At 43.4% G+C, this 25,407-nt stretch overlaps 3 protein-coding genes across 3 annotated transcripts; all 3 read left to right on the top strand.

The window, feature by feature from the left end:
• The first annotated feature begins 10,480 nt into the window (after positions 1–10,480).
• LOC119566698 (interferon tau-like) lies at positions 10,481–11,025 on the top strand. Its single transcript, XM_037903093.1, has one exon. It carries the CDS (start codon positions 10,525–10,527, stop codon positions 11,023–11,025), a length of 501 nt encoding a protein of 166 aa, XP_037759021.1. The 5' UTR covers positions 10,481–10,524.
• Positions 11,026–17,604: 6,579 nt separating this feature from the next.
• Positions 17,605–19,022, top strand: LOC119566697 (interferon beta-like). Its single transcript, XM_037903091.2, has 2 exons — positions 17,605–18,190; positions 18,979–19,022. Exons 1-2 carry the CDS (start codon positions 17,617–17,619, stop codon positions 19,020–19,022), a joined length of 618 nt encoding a protein of 205 aa, XP_037759019.1. The 5' UTR covers positions 17,605–17,616.
• A 5,078-nt stretch (positions 19,023–24,100) lies between these two features.
• On the top strand, positions 24,101–25,201 carry LOC119566696 (interferon beta-like). Its single transcript, XM_037903090.2, has one exon. It carries the CDS (start codon positions 24,626–24,628, stop codon positions 25,199–25,201), a length of 576 nt encoding a protein of 191 aa, XP_037759018.1. The 5' UTR covers positions 24,101–24,625.
• The last annotated feature ends 206 nt before the right edge of the window (positions 25,202–25,407 follow it).

Raw genomic sequence — 25,407 nt, 5'->3', positions numbered from 1 at the left:
TCCCCCACTGAAGTTCTCCCACATCCTTCCAATGGTGGGCAGGAAGGAGGAGGAGCAGGTTGGACCCCAGCCTTCCTCATGGAAGTGGCTGTCATTCCATCTCCACACTCAGCAGATTCTATGGTTTCTGCACCGATCAAAAAGGTCTCTCCAGACACAGAGATCTGCAGCATCTGTCTCAGCTCTGGTCCCATTAGATTCCCTGCCCCAGTCCTTTCAGTGACTAAGAATATTTTCAGAACCACGATCCACCTACACAAAACTTGGTGGAGAGGTGGACCCTCACTAGATCTGATGCCACCAGCAGGTTTATCACTATAATTTCACTCCCCCTCCAGGGAAGAGCTGAGAAAGGAAAAGGAAAAAAAAATAGAAATCAGCTGTTGCCACCAGCTAAGTAAAAACCCTGTGCACAAACCTCGTAAGACACCAAAAATACAACCCTGTTCTTAAAAAAGGTAAATATTAAAAAGAGAGAGAGAGAGAGAGAGAAAGCTAATTGCGTCTTTCTAGACATTTCCTGATCTACGCAGAGATCTGGGGTTTCAAATGAGTAGTTTCTAGGTATGATACTGATGATAGTTCATACTGGGCCCCAGGCTTCTTAGAGCATAGTTGCTGCCTTCTCGAATTCTCCAGTTGGGAGGACAGACAGACAGATAAAGGGAGAGTTTTTCCTCCATTTTAAGAAGTTCCAGCATGGTGAGCACTCACTTCCTTTCCCTTTTGCTTTGCAGAGAGACTTTTTACCCTTTTACAGCTAAAGCAAGTAGAGAACAGTTGCTACAATGGATTTTACATCTAACTGGCTGTCCATATAAGGGAGCTACCTCCCCACCTTCATTTAGCACAACAGCTTCACAAAACTTGCGGCCGCCGGCCCCGCTCTGGCCTTGCGACCACCACTTAAGCCGTAGGCTCCTCCGCCTCCTGTAATTTCACCTCTTGGAGATTCCAGCATGCCTGTCTCTCGCTAATGCCCCTTTGTTTTGCTGCTCTCCAGTCAGTTACTGCAGGATTCTCTGTCCACGCGGTGCACTTTGATTCCAGTTGTCACGGAGTCACAGGGCGATGCTCTGGAACTACTCCATACGAAGCCAGTCAGGACTCTGGGGGAGCATGCCTCCTCTCTTTGAGCATACTGTTTCCAGGGCAAGAAGCTTACACAGCTTCGACCTTCCTGGGTCTGACCTTAGAGCATTCAGCATCCCCTTTTCACACTGTGCGCTTCCCACAGTGAGTCCGCACAGGCGGGTCCTGGGGAAGCGAAAGGGCCCTGTGCCCCAACTCCCTAGTCAGAGGTGACTCTTAGCCAGCGTTAACAGAAGATTTAGTCGTCAAAACTTGCGGCCACTACTCCATACGAAGCCAGTCACGACTCTGGGAGAGCATGCCTCCTCTCTTTGAGCATACTGTTTCCAGGGCAAGAAGCTTACACAGCTTCGACCTTTCTGGGTCTGACCTTGGAGTATTCATCTCTCTCTCTCTCCATATATATATGAATTTTATTGTCAGGCTCTGGCTCTGACCCTCTTACACCAATCACTGTAACTGACTTCTACTTTGGCTTATCTGTTTTCTTCTAATGATATTGGGCCAGCCAATGGTGCCAGGCTGCATTCCATGAGCTGAGGATCTGGCCCATTGGTCTCATGTTGGGCCAGATTCTGCCACCCCTAGGTTGACTAGTCCAATACCCCACAAGCAAGCCCCACTGAAATCAGTGTTAGTGGAGTGAGGTATTACTCAGTGTGAGTAGGGGTGGCAGAATCTTGCCTATTTTGTCTAACTATTCTTTCTACTCATAGCAATGTAAATTAAAGGCTGTTTTCTAAAACTACACTTTTTAAAGTAGATTTTCGCCCTGCCTAGTGCGGCTGCCATCTTGTCCTTAAGATGCAGCATGTTACAGTCACTGTGTTTTCTCTGTCATGGAAAATTTCTATTTGTTCGGTCTTTGGGCCCAATTCTGAGAAGCGCTGAGCACCCACTAGTTCACTGGGAGTTCAGGGTGCTCAGTAGGAAGCGGTTAGTGCCTGTTAGGGTAAAGCCCTTTCTGTGATGTTTTTCCTTGACCTGAAATGAAAACAAATCTAGACTGAAGAGCATGTTTTACTCTGTGAGTATGAGCATGAAAAACATCATTCCTGTGACTTGGAATCACCTTTGCCATAGCCTGTGGAGGTTCTTCACCTTGTGTAAGATTCTGTGTTTAGATAACAACTATAGCACCTCTGTCTTGTCTATTTATGTCCTTCTGCTTGTACGTCAGTCCGTGTTCTGATCCTGTGTGTCATATCAGTGCACTTACATTTTCTCAGACATTATACAAAGAAGTATCTCAGAGATGTTCAAGGAGCAGATTGATACCATACAGATTTATACATGGGGAGAATTGATGCATTCTGACTTGCATATTTAGTATATATTTTTGAAAGTCATAAAATTTCAACATAGAAGATAATTTAACATTTTATTATTTTGCTAATGTCAGTTGCATACATGCTGCAATTATCTGTGCATTTGACCATCACCCGCATGACTACACAGTCAAGTAATTGAAAACAATCAACCCACCAGATATGAAATTGTTCTTTTGTGAAAAGAGTTGTGATGAAAAGTGTTGCCACGTTGTCAGAAGTTCAGAGGAATAAAGGCCAAGATGAGCTTGTCTTTTAGCCAAAAAGCTCCCCAAGGTTGGAAAGCCCCTCAAGGGAAATTAGGATTAAAGGGGTTTATTTCATGGCCCTTTCTGATTATCTAGCACAGTTTTGGTCTAACAGGGAGATGAAGCTGTCCATAAAAGGAAACGTACGGGCAAGCTTGACACAGACCAAGAGAGAGGAAAAGGAGGAGAAATGATGTGGGAAATATGCCATGAACTTTGTTGTGGTGCCATAGTTCTTAGATGAAAAGTAGGAGTAAGGGAAATCTAGAAGATAATTATTTAGACCTGGTTGGAAGATCTGTTATTTTCTAAAAGCTATTTATGGACTGGACAGCCCAACAGCATTTGGCATTTTATAAAACCTCTAGCTTTGTGAAACAGTTTTTATGGTGGTGGCAGTGTTACCCGGGGTTCTTTCAACCCAAAGCTCTTGGTAACTTTTACTGTGTGTGAGCTGCTGTCAGGAGATAAATCAGCGGAGACACGGCCGTCCAAACGATAGATGGCTGGCACAAACAGAACAAGACAAGAGTGCTTTCACTTAAAGCTAAACTTTACTTAGTCTCAACAGGTTAGTAAAACACCCCCAACCCTTGATAATTATCCAAGCTGAGTGTGGCTCTCGAGTGACACAGCGGGCAGCCTGTCTGCCGCTGGAGAACGCAAGATACATCCAGAGAGAGAGTCCCGTCCTGAAGAGTCCCACTACCTCAAACTTTTCCCCCTTATTTTACACATTATAAAACAATGACATGTTCCTTAAAGAAAACTTGTTAAGCAAGCGGTTTCAGTGGTCAAGCAAGAGGTTTTCTTCTGATTATTGATTACCCAGGTGTGGGTTTTTCCCAGAGTTTGCAGCCTTGAGGTCCTATTCAACATTTCTGAGGGCACATCCTGCTCTTCTAAAATGCATGTGTCAGCAACTTCAACACGATTCTTATCAGGAAGGACACGGGGTTGAGCTGCTCTTTCTATGGCACCCAAATGCCCCACCCCTCCTGCCTTGGTCAAACTGAGGCGGCTGCATGGCCACTTTACGGCCTGCTGACATGACACACATGCAATAAGCAATCGTGGTTTAAGGCGCTTTCCTGGTTTGCCAAAATCTCCCCGTACAGCAGGACAATAAACATAACAGTGTCTAGTAGAATGGAGAAAACATCCTCCCCAAAACAAAAACAGTGGAACAGTAAACTGGGTGCCTTGAATAAATATACACGGATGAACATGAAGAAAAAAGACACTAAAAATTGGGAAAAGAAACCACCACAGGAAAAATTTCTCTCGCTTTCCGTGTTTTTTTACAGGTGGGATATGAATTTGCTCCATGGTTAAGAATCAAAAACAGATCCCAAAATCAGCAGATGTGCTTCTTCCAGGTCCAGGTATAAAGTAGCCAAAATCTCATGAGTGGGTCTAAAAATGGGATTTTTTTTTTTTATGAAGAGTCAGTGCCGGCCCTGGCCTTGCTGACCTTCTTGGTTTTCTGTAGATGCCAACAGACTTGGCAACAACAGTCTATTTGGATGATCTACATCTGCTTTTTCTATCCTAGACTTTTCCCAGTTTAGTCATTACTGACGGGGAGTTTACAGAAAGCCTCTGAAGATAGTATGTAAAAGTGAAGAGTTAAAATGGCCTGCTTGAAGAGAGGTTACATCAAGTTGCTTCGATGCTTTGGCTACGCCAATGTTTTTCTTGCCCATTCTGTCAAAGTAAAGTGTCTACACTTGATATGCTAAACTCTAGTGGTTTCATGAGAGCAATTTTCCCCCTCAGCAGGTCATCCAAATTTGGGAAATACAGAAAACCCATGATGCTACTTGTTTGTATTATAGGGTAATATACCACCACTTTCAATTCTGTGTGGCACGTTATCAAATGCAATAAAATATGGGATCATATCTGGGTTAGCCCCACTCCATATCGGTTTTGCAATTTTGACATTCAACTGGTTTACCTTGGTGCTTTAGAACAGCTAGCGTGCACTCTGCTTGACCTTTGCTTTAGAGTTTGGCAAGGAAAAGTGGTCAGACAAAAGGATAAAATAAGATGGCATGTCACCACTGCTCATGACATTAGAAACAACTCGCTAAGGAAGTTATGTGGTCACAGAAAGGGGAAGATTATGATATACAAATATCCTTAGCAAGGAAATGAGGCAAGAAATACAGAACACATGGGGCCAAATGGTGCCACCTCTCAACAAAGCTCAAAAATCTGGCTTTGGGTGGACTATTTTGCCCCTTAGCCTGCTGGGTTGGCATGGAATAGCTGCACTGGTGCTCTAGTGGTAGAGACAAATGGCTTCCTATACACCTCATACTTTGGTTGTCACCTACTGCAGCACAGACCTGTCTAGTGGCGACACCCACAGCCCTCCATTCTGTTGCTAAGAAAGGCACGACAGAGTCCAAGGGGCGTAGCGACCTCCCAGCACACCCTGCTCTCAGCACAGTACAGCTATTCTGCTTGTATTCTGCTTTGGACATAAACAGAGGGGAGGGTAGCACGTGTGACTTAATATAGTGGCTGATTAGTTTCTAAAATGTTTGAGAGGTTTCCTGCTCTAGGAGGTGCCGGCTTTCATTCTGTTACACAGCAAAACTGAGCAAAATGGAAGGACATGTCATCTGACCTTATGAGATCTTGCCCAAGAAAAGCAAGTATGTCTTAGACCACTTCACCTGTTTACACTGTAGAGACAGTCTCCCTTTGTACAGCTTTTAGCAGATCTAGAGTGTCGTATACCCTGAGACGCAGGACTGAGGGCAAACGGCCTGGGACATACATCTGTAACCACAACACATTTTCAGTGTGTATATTTTCCTCACATCATGTGCCTTACCCGTTTAAAGCATTTTGCTCAATTTTACATAAGGTCGTTACATTTTGACAAAAGGAAATATGATCTTACAGCCACAATGTGGCATGTACAATATAAAGTGATGCTTCATGGCCAATGCAATGTTAGAACAAATACACACATGTGGCACTCAGTTATGGCTCTAAGAGTGGGAGGGGGAGCTGCACTGCCTGAGTGGTGGAGGCTAAAGGCAGTCCTAGTCTTGGGAGCATACTCTCACAGTGCCCCTCAAGTGGCAATTGCTACATCTACAGACCAACAATAATACATGTTCTCTTTGGTGCAGGCCGAAACACACTTGCCTGGAGGGTTACGGCCACCCCACTCCTCCCACCACTACTGCATGCACATATAAGGGGTGTGTCTATGGTCATGCTCTTCACCCACCGGTCACACATGACCCCTTTGAGCGGCTGATGGATACCAACAGTGCCTTGCTTGAACTCAGGCTATGTCTACACCCTGGGCACTACAGCAGCATAGTTACGGTGTTGTAACTATGCTGTTGTAATTGTGTAGTGTAGACAGACTACAGCAACAGAAGGGGTTTTCCTTTGCTGTAGGAACTCCATCTCGGAGCAATGGTACTTTGGTGGACAGAAGGAGTTGTGTATACTATTGGGTGAAAACATATCACAATCACAATGAGACTCCATGAATATCTTACATGTCTTCTGGGAGGGTTGCTCCCCAGCCAGGCTCTCCCCTAACATCAGCCCTTCAGTGGCTTGGTGTGGTGGCTGTAGACGTAGCTGGAAGAGAGAGGAAGAGCATGGCAAACATCTCTCCCTTTTTTCATGTTATTTCTTCCCTCTTGGCTTTGTCCCCCGCCCACCACTTCAAAGTCAGGTGAGCATTACCCCATCGCAGTCCCAAACTGTCCACAGGAACGGGGGGCGGAGACTCATTGGAGAGTCCAACAGATTCTTTTGTTGCTGCCTAGGCCAGCATCCTTTATTCCTGTGAGGCTGGGCTGGGTTTCTCCCGTACATGCCCTGATGAGGCGTGAACTGCCTCTCTGCTCTCGGAGAGTTTTTGCTTTGGCTTATTTTAAGCCATGAAGACACATTTTCAGCCTCACAACTCTAGACATGGAATTAGAACCTATAACATTACTACAACACTGCAGTAACAACAATTACTATCACATCACTATGACCACAATGCTCAGTGCATCTTGAGTCTTCCAAAGACACCCGATACAACAAACTTTGCAATAGACACCACACAATCATATTATAAGGATGAAAATGGAGGTGTAGGCTGTTCCCACGAGGTGTAGAATGTCTCACTATGAAACTCTTCCATTTCTTCTGGGAGGATTAGATCTTCAGTAGCTGGACACATCTTTATGAAATTTGTGGCCAGAGGTGGTGGTGGCCCTGCCCTTGCGGCCCTGCAAGTCAGTATGTACACCTTTCCTATGGGTGTCTTCTTAGGGAAAGGACCCAGAATATCCACAGCTACATGCTGAAACAGAAACTCAATTTTGGGGAGTGGCTGAAGAGGGGCCTTGACCCGGTCACATTGCACCTGGGAGCCATACAAACTCTTCTTCAAAGTCTAACTTCTTCACTACCCATATCGTGCAGTGGAGAACTGCCTGACAATCATTCTATCACATTGTCTTGAAGCTGTGCTGCGTGGAAGAAGCTTTTAATCTACTTAAGAGCCATTTAGTGTTATCCATCATCTATGACTTTAGGTCTTCCTGTGGGAAAGCCAACCACAGGTGGACAAAAGGAAGGAAAACACCACCAATACATCCCCACTTAAGTTCCCCCTTTTCATTCCACTAGCAGGCAGGAGGAAATGATTTCTGTGATGAAAGCTGGGGAAACTGATGACACGATGGCTTCTGCACAGAACACAAAATCTTTCCAAACAGTGCGCCTGAGTGTCTGCATCACTTCCAGGGCTTTGTCAGACCTCCCTTCCGGTCCCTATCAGCGTGGTTCCATTACAGTCACCCTGTCAGGGCTGCCCCAAGCTGAAACAATGGCTGCTGGGGGTGTGAAACTTCAATAAGAGCGACCAAAAGCATGGTCTCATTCATATCCTGGGTTTGCAGTTTTGGTCATTTGCTTTCAGTACCCTGCAACATCTTCCCCTGGGATTTCACCCGGGTGCGGAATACAGATGCCCAACAACCCTGGAAAGTCATGGGAGAATGGGGAGCAGAGCCCATTACAACCTGGGGGCTGCGGTAAGTCTGCTTTCTCTGCTTTGCAGGGTGTCTTTCAAAAATTTAAAGCTAAAAATCTCAAATTTCTTATAAAAGTGCACGAAGACTTGGGAAGTGAAGAGTATTAAACAAACGAGAAGAATTTCCCTGCCGAAGCCCAAGGGAAGGCCAATATTAAAAGAGAAGGAACCAGCAAAAATGGTGAACACTGAATTTCATTTTTTAAAAAAATATTTGAATTCTTTCATTCCAGGACACAATTGGTAAAAAACATATAATGTGACTTCTCTGCATAACCTCCTTCTGACCACTTTGTAAATCATAGTCATCCACGTGGGTACCTCTCTAGCATGCGTTACTACAGAATCATAGAATCATAGAATATCAGGGTTGGAAGGGACCTCAGGAGGTCATCTAGTCCAACCCCCTGCTCAAAGCAGGACCAATCCCCAATTAAATCATCCCAGCCAGGGCTTTGTCAAGCCTGACCTTAAAAACTTCTAAGGAAGGAGATTCTACCACCTCCCTAGGTAACGCATTCCAGTGTTTCACCACCCTCCTAGTGAAAAAGTTTTTCCTAATATCCAACCTAAACCTCCCCCACTGCAACTTGAGACCATTACTCCTTGTCCTGTCCTGTTCTACCACTGAGAATAGTCTAGAACCATCCTCTTTGGAACCACCTCTCAGCTAGTTGAAAGCAGCTATCAAATCCCCCCTCATTCTTCTCTTCTGCAGACTAAACAATCCCGGTTCCCTCAACCTCGCCTCATAAGTCATGTGTTCCAGACCCCTAATCATTTTTGTTGCCCTTCGCTGGACTCTTTCCAATTTATCCACATCCTTCTTGTAGTGCAGGGCCCAAAACTGGACACAGTACTCCAGATGAGGCCTCACCAATGTCGAATAGAGGGGAACAATCACGTCCCTCGATCTGCTGGCTATGCCCCTACTTATACATCCCAAAATGCCATTGGCCTTCTTGGCAACAAGGGCACACTGTTGACTCAGATCCAGCTTCTCGTCCACTGTCACCCCTAGGTCCTTTTCCGCAGAACTGCTGCCTAGCCATTCGGTCCCTAGTCTGTAGCGGTGCATTGTGTTCTTCCGTCCTAAGTGCAGGACCCTGCACTTATCCTTGTTGAACCTCATCAGATTTCTTTTGGCCCAATCCTCCAATTTGTCTAGGGCACTCTGTATCCTATCCCTGCCCTCCAGCGTATCTACCACTCCTCCTAGTTTAGTATCATTTGCAAATTTGCTGAGAGTGCAATCCACACCATCCTCCAGATCATTTATGAAGATAGTGAACAAAACCGGCCCCAGGACCGACCCTTGGGGCACTCCACTTGATACCGGCTGCCAAGTAGACATGGAGCCATTGATCACTACCTGTTGAGCCCGACAATCTAGCCAACTTTCTACCCACCTTATAGTGCATTCATCCAGCCCATACTTCTTTAACTTGCTGACAAGAATACTGTGGGAGAACGGGTCAAAAGCTTTGCTAAAGTCAAAAAACAATACATCCACTGCGTTCCCTTCATCCACAGAACCAGTAATCTCATCATAGAAGGCGATTAGATTAGTCAGGCATGACCTTCCCTTGGTGAATCCATGCTGACTGTTCCTGATAACCTTCCTCTCGTGTAAGTGCTTCAGGATTGATTCCTTGAGGACCTGCTCCATGATTTTTCCGGGGACTGAGGTGAGGATGACTGGCCTGTAGTTCCCAGGATCCTCCTTCTTCCCTTTTTTAAAGATTGGCACTACATTAGCCTTTTTCCAGTCATCCGGGACTTCCCCCATTCGCCACGATTTTTCAAAGATAATGGCCAATGGCTCTGCAATCACAGCCGCCAATTCCTTTAGCACTCTCGGATGCAACGCGTATATTAATTGCTCATCCTGTTTTATGAATTCTTCTCAATTTTTTACTCCTGTCAGCTACTTGGAGTGATCAACAGGACATGATTTTCACACCTTTCAGCTTCATCTATTCCTCAGCTCCACTGTGTATATTAAGATCTGGAAATAACAATGAGTTAAGGTGTCATTTTCTCAGAGCACTCTCTCTCTTATGGTTTCACAGAAGGAAGATGCCAATAGTTTGTGCTGTCTAGATTTTAAATGTGCCTTCTAAACAGAGGAAATCATTAAAGTTGAGATTTGCCAATATTTTTGGGAGACCTAACCCTTTCCGCCGACATTTACTTCTACAATGCCTAGCGAACTTTAAATATTCCTAAACAATTTCTGTCTCTCAAATGAAGGAGGTAATGAATGGCAAGTGCACTGTCTGACCAATTGGAGGTCTTTTCTGTACCACTGTGGAATTGTGGCTGACCTTCTTCAATTAGAGAAATTAAAATATAACAAAATGCCTGTATGTCAGGGGTGGTCACTTTCACACACACAAAAAGAAAGAAAGGAAGAAAGAAAGAAAGAAAGAAAGAAAGAAAGAAAGAAAGAAAGAAAGAAAGAAAGAAAGAAAGAAAGAAAGAAAGAAATGTGGTAAAAGAACTAGAAAACAGCAAGAAAAACAGAAAGAAAAATTCTGAAACCTTCAAGAAGGAAAATCTTGTAAACACAAAATGATCAAAGAAACATTCTCCAACCAAATACTTAAATTCCGAGACAAAAAGGAAAGACACAGCAGTCTACGTAGGACCCTCAACGAACTCCAGGCTCAAGGTTCCACACAAAGCAAAGGAGCGAAAAGACATCATCATGAGCACCAGGTTTTTGCTGCACGTTTGCCTCATACTGCTCTTCTCCACTGAAATCTCATCTCGGCTCTGTACCATGCTTCACTTCCAGCAGAACAAAGTGAACAAAGAGAGCTTAGAGCTTCTGCAGAAAAGGAGCGGAAATTTCCCCTCACAATGCATAAATGAAAGGGCAGCTTTCAAGCCCACCCAGGATATTGTCCAACTTTCAGTGGCCCAGAAGGAGAATGCCAAGGTGGTAATTCAAGAGATCCTCCAAGAGATCTTCAACATCTTTAGCAAAAACCTCACCCAAAGTGCCTGGGATGCCACTTCCATAGTCAGGTTCCAAAATGGCCTTTACCAGCAAATTCAGCGGCTGGAGGCATGTTTGAGAGCACAGATGGAGAAGGAATTAACCAACTCGGAAAGTCAGGACCTCCAGATCACCAGTCGGAGTGTGAAACAATACTTTCAGGGGATAGATGCTTTCCTGAAAGAAAAGCAATACAGCCTGTGTGCCTGGGAGATCATTCACATGGAAATACCCAGATGTTTTGTACTGATTGACAAACTCACTCGACGGCTCAGTAACTAAGGTACAGTACAAAACTTTTCCTTGGAGTAAATGAATTAAACATTAGTATCAATTATACAGTTGAACAGAGATAGCGGATATCTTATAACTCTGCTTAGATAGGGCCTGATCCTTCTTCTACAAGGTCAGTGGCCAAATCTCAACTGATTTCCTTGGCAGCAGCTTCAGGCTCTTCCTGTCCTGTCCTGGAAATGGATTTGCAATTACATGGATTTATTTTTTCAACTCTCATTTTGGTTTGCGATTCTTCATAATCTCCCACATATCAGGTGATGTTATCTATTGCATAATTGGCAGACCATGCAACAAAGTACATATATTTGGAATCCTTAGCCACCTCACCAGTACTTTGCTCATCAAATAACGATACCCCCAAAATACTCTGACTTCTATACATGTAGTATATTTCTATTATCGAGCATGGTTGCTATTTATTAATCTGTCCTCATCCTATACCACAGCTTGAGAAGTTTCCCAGAGACATTTATAAGAAATATGAACATAGCGTAAGACTCGTAAGATGATGAGGTGCAGAAAAGATTGACATTCATAAATTTTCTATTGTATTTTTTTCTTTGTGTTTCAACCAAATCTCATTTCACTCCAGCTGAGATTGCAGCGACTACAGAGGTTAAAACAGTTGGACGAAATTGTACCGTGCGGTGGATTCCCTCCCCTCTGCTGATCCTTCCCACAGTGATGTCTAAGACTTCTAAGACTCCATACTACTTGACCTTGTATTGTGCAATACACTCACTCAAAATTTAAATTGTAAATGAAGGATATCGATGCAAAACAGTTACAAGAAAATTAAGAAAGGGTTAGACCTTAAACATTGTTGACATTATGTGTTTCCTCAATTGTTCAACTCTTCTCTGATCAAATCTCATCTCTGAACCATAACATGCAGCTTAACCACAGTATAACAGCATAACAAATGTGAACTGGAAAAACTTTCCAACAAAAAAGATGTGCATAATTTTCCTCTAATGTCGAAACGAAGAGAGACGTTTCAGGTGGCCCCAAGAGGTTTTCAAGCCGCGAGTGTCCCTGTAGGGGAATGCCAAGGTGGCAATCCAGAAAATCTTCCAACATATTTCCTGCCTCTTTGGCAAGAATCTCTCCGAAACAACCTGAGGTGGGAATTCCATTCAGAGATTCCTGCACAGACTCATCAGCAAGTTGGACATCTGGAGACGTTTGGCTGCAGCGATGGAAAATGGGACTCTCTGACCAGGAAGAAAGGACCAACAGTTTCCCAGGATGAACGGGAAGAGATACCAATTCTTTCATAAAAGACAAGCAGTTCAGCCTCTCTGCTACCAGGAGAATCCATGCGGAATTATGGGGTTTTCAAATGTCAGACAAACTCACAAAGAAGTTTAGAAATTTAAATATCAACATTTTGAGAAGTACTAACCGAAATCAAGGAATAATTTTTACATGATTTAAAATCTGATGCAGTGGAATTTTAAAAGGTGTTGTTACTATATCTTCTGAAAATATTTTCAGATCCGTTTACGATATTTGTAACAGGGCATTTATGTCAATCTATTATTTATTTATGGTTCTTATTTATATATTTATCATAGATATTTGTTACTTACCAATAAATAATTATTTTATATAAAATGGCAACGTATACCAGTAATGATTTGAATAAAGTACCGATTGAACCAAAAAGAAAGAAAAGGAGAATAAAAAAACCCCTGTAAGTGTTCAGCCTGAAAACCCCAATTCCAGAGAGTACTTATGCATGTGACTAACTTAAAGTAGGTGAGCCATCCCACTCATGTTAGTGCTTCCAGTTGGGAACATGCTTCAATACATTGATGAATCAGTGTCCCAATTCGCACTAATTCCATTTTAAAAATAATCCTTACAGAATGATAATTAGCCTTTCCATTCAAACAGACCACACACCACACCTGAATTCTCCCATCTTTTACCATTCTACTTTGTACCAGGTTACTTGTCCCCCCAAAAACTTGTCAATTTGGGTGTTTGGTGTAGTAGGCAGTTGTGTTGGAAGAGGCTAGATTGGTGCCCTTTCCCCCACTAAGCAAGAGTGCATGCACCCCTTAACACACACCAATTACATGTGAATAATGAGAGCAGGAATGGGGCATCCTGTATTAGAATTATCAAAGTTTCTCTTTGTCACCTCTAAAACGCATTTCCCCATTGGGTGGAATGCGTCAGTCAGCCACTGCCCACGAAAACTATGGAATTCTTCTGAAAAAGTCTAACAACCCCAAACCCATTCAGCTCTGGGGGAAAACTATTCCCCTTCATTCCATCACACCTTTAATAAAAGAAGGGGAATGCTGAATGCAATGTTCAGCTGAGCTCTGACAATATCACCCCTATCATAAGGAGCAGCCATGCCTGTGGGAAAGCCCAGCTCACACTTCTTAAAAGAGAGGAAAAAAATGTTAATATCTCTCTCTGAGATTCTCCCACAGAATTCCACTCAGGGGCAGGAAGAAGGAGGGGTGGGTTTGTCCGTAGACTTCCTCATGGAAGTGGGTGTTGTTCCATCTCCACACTCAGCAGATTCTATGGTTTCTGCACCGATCAAAAAGGTCTCTCCAGACACAGAGATCTGCAGCATCTCTCTCAGCTCTGGTCCCATTAGATTCTCTGCCCCCGTCTTTTCAGTGCCAAGTAGTATTTCCCAGGGCTGCTCCAGGCTGCATGCAGTTGCCCCAGACAACCTTTTAAAGTGTCATTTTTGGGCAGCTGGGATTAGGGTGACCAGATGTCCCGATTTTATCGGGACAGTCCCCATATTTGGAGCTTTGTCGTATCTAATAGGTGCCTATTACCCCTCATCCCCTGCCCCGAATTTTCACACTTGCTGTCTGGTCACCCTAGCTGGGATATCAGCTGGGAAGTCTCTGAAGCTTGGCTTGGGCTTCCTCAGCGAGGGGAAATATACAACCCGTGCCTGGATGGTGTGGTGCTCTGTCACCCTCTACTGGCACCTGAACCATTTAGAGATTGAGGAGTCTGCTACAACCCTGGCTTAAGACGCATTATCACATGTTCACACAGTCAAGGCTCATGCACTAAGGTTCAAATGTCCAAGGTTCAATCCTGCCTGCTGACAACTTCAGCCTGTCGGCGTTACAAGTGGGGGCTCATCCAACATGTCAACTGGGAAGTCTTTGAAGCTCAGAATGTGCTTTAACATGTCCTCTCCCAGAAATATACCCAGAGGTGTTTATCTCTTCCAGGGGCCATGTAGTACGTGTAGATTACAATACGGAGACACTTTGCACAGGATTCTAACACACTATTGCTCTTTAATTAATCACTCGGAAATACAGAAAATGGAACAAAAATTGTAAACCCTGTCCGCAATTCCCTGCCTCAGTTTCCTAAACACACCAGGCCATTCTATGAGCCTCTATCAGAATCACTTGGGGTCATCCAACATCCTTCTGTTGCAATGCATCACTTATATGCACAAAAACAGAGCATTCTCCTCCAGGTCACATAACCTGGCTTTGGCCAGTTCATCCCCTTCCTTCCACTTGCCCAAATGTCCTGTGGGTCTTCCCCCTGTGATTTCTTTTAGAACCTTTTGGTTTTGTCATCTGTTCATGTTTTCTTCTTTTCCTTCTTTAAAATTAATAAGAAAATATTCCTTTTCAATTTTTGGGTTGAAAACCATTCCCCTTCATTGAGGGAAACTCCAACATGACATCCTAGTGCTCTGGTATGAAAAACAGAAAGTGAAACTTGCTACAGGATGCAAACTTCACTCATCAGCCCACTTGAATTTCAATGCCCAAGCTCAGTGAAATGCACATTGAAAAAAAGAATAAAGCTTGAATGGTGAAAAGGGAAACACGTTTGAAAGTAACATTCATTTATGTCAGTCACTCTAGCATATTACCAACCATACAGTCTTTTCAAAAAGAAAAGCAGGTCTTGTGGCACCTTAGAGACTAACAAATTGAGCTGTAGCTCACGAAAGCTTGTGCTCAAATAAATTTGTTAGTCTCTAAGGTGCCACAAGTCCTCCTTTTCTTTTTGCGAATACAGACTAACACGGCTGCTACTCTGGAACAGTATTTTCAGTTATCAGTTTCTTAAGTAAACCTCCCAGTTTCTCAGTGCCCTCTGTCCATTCTCTGCTATTCCCTACACACAGGGATTTTCCTCTCTCATAAGACCGATAGTCTTGCTGATGTAACTTACTGATGTAACAGATGTTTAGATCTGCCTAGCACTACTAACTACAGATACTTGGGAGTAGACAGACAGGTCCCTACTCTAACCTGTAACTGGATGAAACAGTTAAGCATCACTCTTCTTACCCTTTAAATTTTCTTTATCTAAGAGGGTGAGGTGGGGGGCCCTAAGGAAAGAAATATAGGGATTCTTTCTTCTAAAAAAAGGTAATGACTGTGATTTTGTTCTTCCAATGACTTGTTCGCTTCCACTAAATAGGAAGGAGGAAAATGAAAGTAAAAACCTCAAGCAGGCAAAAGCTTGAAAAGTAGAAAGTGATGAAAGAAAAATCTCTTCCTACAGAATCCTTAAATTCCTACTTAAATTCAGAGACATGGGTCGAAAACACAAAAGTTTACAGAAGACCTTGAACAGGCACCAGTTGCTCAAGTTCTACACAAACACAGGGAATCTAAGACATCATCATGATCAGCAGGAGTTTGCTGCAATTTTGCCTCGTGCTGCTCTTCTCCAGGGAAATCTCATGTCTGGACTGTAACAGGCTGCATGTTCTACAAACCAGAATGAACAGCAAGAGTTTTGAGCGTCTGGAGAAAATGGGTGGCAACTTTCCTTCCCAATGTCTAAATGAAAGGATAGCTTTCAAGCCCAGAGATATCCTCAAACTCCGACTGTCCCACCAAGAGAATGCCAAGGTAGCCATCCAGCAGATCCTCCAAGAGCTCTTCCATATCTTTAACAACAATCTCACCCAAGCTGCCTGGAATGGGACTTCCATAAAGGAATTCCAAAATGGACTTCACCAGCAGATTGAAGCTTCCTGAAGCTTCAACTTGCCAGGAAATGCACACACAGAACTCCCAGTGGAGTAAATGCAAGATTGGGGTGCAGTGCCTCTGGTATGATTGGCTCCCTTATATGGTATACTTATGTACAATAAACTGCATTCTTTAAAGTAACATTTCCGAATCGTTTAGGCAAAACTCTAGGTTATGATTTTAAAAAGTGCTCAAGGTGATGGGAGCGGGAGATGTAAAAGAAGTGACACGAACAGAAATATGGTCATGTTTTTCTTCTTTTCCTTCTTTCAAATTAATATGAAAACATTCCTTTTCAATTTTTGGGTTGAAAACCATTCCCCTTCACTGATGGAAACTCCAACATGACAGCCTAGTGCTATGGTATGAAAAACAGAAAGTGACACTTGCTACAGAAAGAAGGCTGCAAACTTCACTCATCAGACCACTTGAATTTCAATGTCCAAGCTCAGTGAAATGCACATTGAAAAAGAATAAAGCTTGAATGGTGAAAAGGCAAACACATTTGAAAGTGACATTCATTTATGTCAGTCGCTCTAGCATATTTATTACCAGCCACACAATCTTTTTGGACAACTCCCTTCCATGTCACTACACTACATCACTGGGAACTACTCAGAAGTGCCCGAGAAGACAGCATGTTCACACCCTTCAACTGTACCTGTTCCTTGGGCTTTTCACAACCGGTATCAGGTTCTTAAGTAAACCTCACAGTTTCTCAGTGCTCTCTGTCCATCCTCTGGTATTGGCCTACACACATGGTTTTTCATCTCTCATATTTCAAATGGCCAGGAAATTGCGAGAGATTAACAGAGACTTCTCTGGCCCCAATCTCCCACAGGATTTCTTTCCAGGCTTATCAAATATTAAGAGGTCCCTATAGTATTACTCCCTCTCAAAGGCTGGAAGGAAGGAATGAGACAGCCAGAGCATAGCAGGCTTTTCTGATTTTGAGTGCCACACCAGAAAGGGAAAGTTTTCCACCTGCTGGCAAAGTGAAGGAACAGCAGCTTTACACATCACTTCACTGCTGTTATTTGCAGAGTCTAGCAAAAAGAAGCTCTGCAGTAGTTCCCCCCATCTGCCAAAATTCATTGGTATCACTTAAAAGCATGGATAGTCTTGCTGATGTGACACACATTCAGACCTGCCTAGCAGTGATAACTACAGGAACTTGGGAGCAGACAGACAGGTCCCTACTCTAACCTGTAACTGGATGACACTGGTCATCATCATATTCTTCTTACTCTTTACATTTTCGTTATCTAAGAGGACAGGGGGGACCGGAGGAAAGAAATGTTGGGGTTCAGTAATATTAAAGTAGTTACCAGCTGTGATTTGGTTCTTCTAATGCCTTGTTCGCTTCCACTAACTAAAAAGAAGGAAACCAAAAGTAAAAACCTCAAGCAGAAAAAACCTTGAAAAGTAGAAAGTGATGAAAGAAAAATCTTTTCCAACAGAATGCTTAAATTCAGAGACAGGGGTCGAAAACACAAAAGTTTACAGAAGACCTTGAACAGACACCAGTTGCTCAAGTTCTACACAAACACAGGGAATCTAAGACATCATCATGATCAGCAGGTCATTGCTGCAATGTTGCCTCGTGCTGCTCTTCTCCAGGGAAATCTCATGTCTGGACTGTAACAGGCTGCATGTTCTACAAACCAGAATGAACAGTGAGAGTTTAGAGCGTCTGGAGAAAATGGGTGGCAACTTTCCCTTCCAATGTCTAAATGAAGGGACAGCTTCCAAGCCCAGAGATATCCTCAAGCTCCGACTGTCCCACCAAGAGAATGCCAAGGTAGCCATCCAGCAGATCCTCCAAGAGCTCTTCCATATCTTTAACAACAATCTCACCCAAGCTGCCTGGAATGGGACTTCCATAAAGGAATTCCAAAATGGACTTCACCAGCAGATTGAGAAGCTGGAGACGTGTTTGAGTGCTGAGATGGAAAAGGAGGTAACCTACCCAGGAAATGAGAACCTCCTGCTCACCAGCCTCAAACTGAAGAGATACTTCCAGACAATAGAGGATTTCCTGAAAGAAAAGCAATACAGCCGGTGTGCCTGGGAGATCATCCGTGTGGAAATATCCAGATGTTTCCTCATGCTCGACAAACTCACCAAGAGACTTGAAAATGAAGGTACCATCTTTTCTTTTTTCCTAGAAAAACTCAAATAATATTATTTGAATAAAACAGCTGGTGAAAGATGGCTGATAGGGTTATAACTTCTAATACGTCGGGCCCAATCTTTCTCCCACAGTAATTTTATGCATACAGCTATTTCAAACGCGTGCTCAAATCTTTTCACAGTAGCATATAATTTAGTGCTTCTCTACCACACACAATATTCTATATGAAAAATATACAAATATATCATAACTGCTAACTAAAGACAAAATATTATTAAGTGATAACTAACTATGCCAAATAGATCTTTGACCAGTAAGTGTCTAAGTTGGGGAAAAGAACAGTGAGAAGCCCTCTTCCAACAACTGCCTCGTTAGACAACTTTCCAGTTAGGACACCAGAAAACGGGGGGGTCTGTGTTCACACTCTTCTATCCCATCAACTAATTTTGCACTTGGGGACACCGAGGGTTCTTATTCTGCTTTTCTTTCTTTTTAGAGTAACAGGCGTGTTAGTCTGTATTCGCAAAAAGAAAAGGAGGACTTGTGGCACCTTAGAGACTAACCAATTTATTTGAGCAAATAAATTGGTTAGTCTCTAAGGTGCCACAAGTCCTCCTTTTCTTTTTTCTTTCTTTTGTTTACCGCTAAATTCAACAGCTTTAGTAACAACAAATTGTGACAAGATGACAAGTGCACTAAGGCTCAGGATTTAGGATTTGACATCTGGTTAGAAAAAGATGGCCTCTATTTGGCATTTGAATTTCTCCATGTTTGAACCATTCCCCTTTTTCATTCCAGCACGTGATGCTTCCAGTAATGATGCTATGAAAACAGCTGAATGAAACTGCACCTCCACTGGAGTCCTTCCTCTCTAAATTGATTCTCGAATCAGCAGCTTTCGAGACTCCTCTCAGTCCATCTTGAATTAAGCAAACTGCCAAACTTCAACTGCACTATTTATAGCCTCCTTGCCATTACCAGACTGATTTATTCACATGAGAAAATGTTAAACAGAAGATTTTGCTGAAAATAGCCCAGAGAAACCCAGAAAGAGACTGCCAAAGTGGCCATCCACGAAATCCTCCAACAGATTTCCTACATCCAGGAGTGAAAGTAACTTAAAGGACTTACCGGTATGACATAGTCCTGAGCAGGGGGTAGGCCTCAACCGGAAGAGGTGTGGCCTCAACCGGAAGAGGCCCAGCCTTTAAATCCCAGGTCTTTAAATCCCGGGCTACCAGCTGCAAAGGCGGCTGGGTGTCCCGGAGATCGGGGGTGATTTAAAGGGCCTAGGGCTCCGTCCACCGCTACCGCAGTGGAGACCCGGGCCCTTTAAATCTCGGACAGAGCTCCAGGGGCTCTCGGCTGCCTCCGCTACCCCGGGGCTTAGGGCTTTGGTGGAGATTTAAAGGGCCTGGGGCTCCCTGCATCGGCTGGAGCCCCGGGCTCTTTAAATCACTCTCCGAGCCCCCTGCCAGAGCCCCCGGTGTAGTGGCGGCAGCCAGAGGCTTCGGTGGGGATTTAAAGGGCCTTTTAAATCATGGCCTGAGCTGCTTCCGCTACCCAGGGGCTCTGGCCGCTGCCAGGAGCCCTAGACCCTTTAAATGGCCAGCCTCGGGAAGCCGGTCTGGTATGGCATGGTGTACCGGCTCTTGCCGTTATATTGGACCGGCCCGGACCGCCTTACTTTCACCTCTGCCTACATCTCATGCAAAATACCCTCACTAGCTGCCTGGAACGACAGTCGCATGGAAAGATCCTGACATGGACTCATAAGCAAGGGAATCTTCTGGAGGTGTATTTTGTGGCAAGGATAACAAAGAAAGAAGAATATCCCAGTTTCTAGGTCACTTATAATTAGGCACTCTGAAATTTTAAACTAGTCCAAATATATATTCTTTTCCTGAACTGTGAAAAGATTTTCAGCTCATTTTTCTGGATTTGTAAAAGTGTTTTTATGTTGATCCATTTATATTTATCCACAATATTAATGTATTGCTTTTATTTATTTTTTCAGAGGTTTTATAATATTTATAAATAAATATTTATTTCTACAAAATAGCAACCTACAGCAGTAGTGATTTGTACTAATTAGATTTTTAAAAAAAACAGAGACCCAATAAAAATCTTCTCTTGTTTTCCCTTAAGACTCCAGTTCAGCAAAGGACTTGTAAACATTTGCCTAACTTTAAGTACAGGAGCTTTCCTTTGACATAAGTAGTTAAACTTGACAACATGCTCAAGTACATTGTGAAAATAAACCCTGATTCAGCAGTGACTCCATAAGAAAAATAGCTAGGGTAACTAGTTTGACCACTCCAACAGACCACACACCACAACCTCAACTCTGCAGCTTTTGTGTTTCTGCCCATTAACAGATCATTTTCACCCACAACATTTGTAGTTGCAAGTGTTTGGAGCAGGAGCTCATTGTGATGAAATGAAAGGGAGGATGGAGACACAGGCATCCTAAGGGGAAGACTTCAGGCTGTCCTGGTACAAAGTTGCTTGTCCCCTTCCTCCCCAATGAGATGTGTGTGAACTGTCAGGTTTCCATGTGCGCAGACTCCGTATCTCCCCCACCACCACCATCGGGGAGGCTTACGTGGGTCTAATTTTCCCCCTCCACCAGTCAGGTTTGGGTACCCTTGGCTCACAAACACCATCAAGCTTGTACATACCCAACCCCTCCTGTCAATCAGGCTTGTAAGCATCTGCTGCTGCTTCCCTTTGCTCTCCCCTCGGTGCTCCCAAAACAAGCGTGTGTGCTTAGGGACTGCATGTTGCACCAACAACCACCAGCTGGAGGAGCACAGTGCATCAAAATTTCAGTTGAGCTGTGAATGACTAAAAATTACCTGAAAGCAAAAAACAAAAACAAAAACCATCCATTGGAACAAATCTTGTAAGCATCTCATTGCCAAGTTTGGGTATGTAGATAGTATTTTTGAAGAGCTATTACTCAGTCCCATCATTGTCTAGCATTAATTTAAGTCACACTCTAAATCTGGAGATTTCTTATTTAAAAGTTTTTAAAGAAGTCAAACAACCACTACATTAAATGTTCAAATAGTAAAAAAACAAAGTGTGTGTGAATTTTTACACTGATTGGGGAAAAACTGCCTTTGGGAAAAAAACCAGGAAGGTATGTCCCATTTTAAATCCCTTTTGTAACACAGTCCAAACTATGGTGTCTCTAGTAGGAGACTAAATTCTTCACAGTCAACAGATGGCAGCATTGCAGAAGCTTTTGCCCTCTGTTCTCTTTAGCTGAGGGGTTCTCAAACATTTCATTATGTGGGCCTCATCTTACAAAAATTGATCCTTTCCCCTCCCATTCAGGATCAGGTAACATTTGTGTGGCAGGTACACCAAATGCTTACAAAGAAAGGTAGTATTAGAAACGCATTTATATAATTTTAGCGGTCTTTAAAGGAACGTGGGATCTGCCAGTTCTCTGAAGACCATCCCCCAGTACTCCATGTACTGCCACTGATTCAGGAAACTCAGTTTGGGACCTGCTGGTTTAGAGGCATGTACAAGGAGTTAACTCTTAAAACAAATGCCTCTCCTTTCTTGTGGTGCAGTTTTTTCCAAGAGCTGTAGCCATCAGCTGTCCAAGTGCTTTCCTGCCCAAATCTTTCTCCCTTCATTCATTCCTTCATATAGTTGGAGCCAAAGGTTATATTGACAAAACACAATCATCTGAGAATAATGAGAGCAAAATTAGACTGCATGAAAAAGTCAAGGATGACAAAATCACCACCCTCATAATGTATCCCCCCCCCTCTGATGGAACATGGCTGTCATATAGCAGCTGGGAGCCATATAAACTCTTCAGATTCTAACTGCTTTGTTGCTCATGGAGTGCAGTGGGGAACCTCCTGACATTCATCCCATCATATTGTTTATAAGCTGTGCTATGTGGAAAACAATCCATTCATCTATTGAAGAAGCCATTTGATGACATGTACCATCTAAGATTTCAGGCCTTCCTGTGGGAAAGCCAACCACAGGGGGATAAAAAGGGAGGAACATGCTAATAATACATCCCCACTTCAGCTCACTTTTATCCTTCCGCTGACAGGCAGGAGGGGATACTCGCAGGTTTGTCCCCAGCCTTCATCATAGAAGCAGATGAGCCTGTGGCTTCTACACAGAACACAAGGTCTTTTCATACAGAGCTACTGAGTTTCTGCATCAGTTGTTGGGACCACTCAGAGCCCCGTTCCGGTCCCTGTCAGTGAGGTTCCATTACAGCCATGAAACCAGGACTTCCTTCAGACTGCAGTTGCCTCAGACACTCTCTGTAGGTGTCCTTTTTGTGCAGCTGACATGGAGAGATGCACCCACCAGACCTGGAGTAGCACTGCCCCAGCTCAATGCGCGTCTGCTCTTTCCAGGCCCCACACATGGGTCATAACTGTGTGGAGAACACCCCGAGAGGGAACTGGGTGCAAAAGCATCTGACTCCATGGCACCTCATCTCACTCCACACACCCTTCCATGTGGCACAGGGAAGAGGCATAAGCAGAGGGCTCTACCCCTGCATGGATCCTCTGCAGCAGGCTCTGAGGCCCTTGTAACCAACTTTTCTCAAATAATAGACTGGTTCTTTGCCTACTTGCTGCAGGGAAGATGGAAGTAGGAGTGCTGGGGTTGAGCAGCATCAAGTCATATTAGCAAGTGAATACATGGTCACCATCATATACATTGTTTACAGTTTTGTTCAATGGCTTTCAGCAGCCATACAACAACAAGTATTCCAGTGCCCCTAAATTGTTGTCACTATATAGATTTACTGAAAAAGATGATTTGGCTCCCCCGCCCCACATTACCCTGCGATTATTTTGTTACCTTATCCTCTCCTAGTATTCATACTACAGTACTTATTTCCCTCTCTCCTCAACATCTTCTCTGGACTTCACCCTCGTGTGGGATAAACATCCCCAACACCCATGGAAAGTAATGTGAGAATGGGGAGCGTAGTGCATGGCAATCTGGGGGCTCTGGTAAGTCTGCTTTCTCTGCACTATTCAGAAACTTTCATGTAGCTGATGCAAGACTCTGATAGTTCTTATCAAAGTGCAGGAAGCCTTGGGAGACTCTAACCAAATTAATATGCACAGAAATGTTTTCATGGTTTCTTCAGGTGATTCTTCCTTTCTAATTTCAGTGAAAAGAGTTTTCTTTTTGGATGAAAACACATTTTCCTGCCATGATGGCAAAGTCCAGCACAACAGTCTGTGCTAGGGGAAGAGAACCAGAAAATGAAATGTGACCACAGGGAAACAAAGAGGCTAAAACAAAGCAGAAGAATTTCCCTGCCCACGCCAAGGGGAAAACAAAAAAGTTAAGAGAAGGAACTAGCCAAAATGGTGAACACTGATTTTGATTTTTAAAAACTTCTTTGAATGACTACAACCCAGGGACATGCCTCTTAAAAATACAAATCCGGACTTTTCTTCATAACCTCCTTCTGGTCACAGTGTAAATCACAATCATCCATGTGGGTACCTCTCTAGAATCTGTAACTAATTGCTCATCCTCTTTTACAAATTACCCTCCATTTTTCACCACTGTCAGCTACTCAGAGTGACCAACAGGACAACAGGTTCACACCATCTATCTGCATCGATTGCTCAGCTACAGTATATACATTCAGATCTGGAAGTAAACATAAAATGAAAAAAGGTTCCATTCTCTCAGAGCTCACTCTCTATCTCCTGTGTTTTCCCAGAAGGAAGATACCGATATTTTCTGGCGTCTACATATTAAGTGTGCTTTTCAGGTTGCATGACTGAAGTTGAAATTTACCATTATTTTTGGGAGGCCTAATATAGGTGCTGCCATACCCCCTGGCTTGAAGTGGTTTCCTTCATATTCACGATTTACAGTTTGGTTCAATGGCTCTCAACAGCCCCACTACACAAACTGTTCCAGCTCCCTGGAGGCCAACGCTTTCCTCCCACTTCCTCCAGGCCTCAAAACTTTAAATATACCTAAACTAGTTTTGTCTGTCAAATGCAGAAAGTGATGAATGAGAAAAGTGTAGGGTTTGATGAATTGGCAGTCTTCTCAGTACCACTTCTGAAGTGTGGATGATCTTATTAAATTAGATCTTTAAATTAAGGCATCATGAAAAGCCTGTATGTATGTGGATCCAGCATAAGTGAAAGGGGTTTGGTCACTTTCACAACAATACAAAAAGGAGGAAGCGTGGTAAAAGAATCTAGAAAGCAGTGAATTATACAGAAAGAAAAAGACTGAAGCCTCCAGGAGGGAAAAACCTTTAAAAAAAAAAACAGAAAATGATGAAACAAAAATTCTGCAGCCAATTATTTAAAATCAGAGACATGAAGGAAAGACACAGCAGTCTACATAGGACCTTCAACAAACTCCAGGCTCAAGGTTCACACAAAGAAAAGAAGTGGAAGACATCGGCATGACCACCAGGTGTTTGCTGCACATTTGCCTCATACTGCTCTTCTCCACTGAAATCTCATCTCAGCTCTGTACCATGCTTCACTTCCAGCAAAACAAAGTGAACAAAGAGAGCTTGGAGCTTCTGGAGAAAGTGAGCGGAAATCTCCCCTCACAATGCATAAATGAAAGGGCAGCTTTCAAACCCACCCAGGATGTCCTCCAACTCCCAGTGTCCCAGAAGGAGAATGCCAAGGTGGCAATTCAAGAGATCCTCCAAGAGATCTTCAACATCTTTAGCAAAAACCTCACCCAAAGTGCCTGGGATGCCACTTCCATAGTCAGGTTCCAAAATGGCCTTTACCAGCAAATTCAGCGGCTGGAGGCATGTTTGAGAGCACAGATGGAGAAGGGCTTAACCAACCCAAAAAGTCAGGACCTCCAGATCACCAGTCGGAGAGTGAAAAAATACTTTCAGGAGATAGATGCTTTCCTGAAAGAAAAGCAATACAGCCTGTGTGCCTGGGAGATCATTCGCATGGAAATACCCAGATGTTTTGTGCTGGTTGAAAAAATCACTCGAAAACTTCGTAACTAAGGTACAGTACAAAACTTTTCCCTGGAGTAAATCAATTCACATTAAGGTCATTTATACAGCTGAACAGAGATAACGGATATTTTATAACTCTGCTTATATAGGGCCTGATCTTTCTTCTATAGGATCAGTGGCCAAATCGCAACTGATTTCCATGGCAGCAGCTTTAGGCTCTTCCTGTCCTGTCCTGGAAATGGATTTTCAGTGAC

Source organism: Chelonia mydas, chromosome 5 (assembly GCF_015237465.2).
Source record: "Chelonia mydas isolate rCheMyd1 chromosome 5, rCheMyd1.pri.v2, whole genome shotgun sequence".
Taxonomy (NCBI): Eukaryota; Metazoa; Chordata; order Testudines; family Cheloniidae; genus Chelonia; species Chelonia mydas.
The sequence above is the reverse complement of the archived record's forward strand: the minus strand, read 5'-3'. Positions and strand labels throughout refer to the sequence as shown.

Coding starts and splice junctions, on each gene's coding strand:
- LOC119566697 (XM_037903091.2), top strand. CDS start 17,617: ATGATCAGCAGGTCATTGCTGCAATGTTGCCTCGTGCTGCTCTTCTCC. Junction 18,191..18,978: donor CAAGAGACTTGAAAATGAAG/GTACCATCTTTT, acceptor TTTTCATTCCAG/CACGTGATGCTTCCAGTAAT.
- LOC119566698 (XM_037903093.1), top strand. CDS start 10,525: ATGCTTCACTTCCAGCAGAACAAAGTGAACAAAGAGAGCTTAGAGCTT.
- LOC119566696 (XM_037903090.2), top strand. CDS start 24,626: ATGACCACCAGGTGTTTGCTGCACATTTGCCTCATACTGCTCTTCTCC.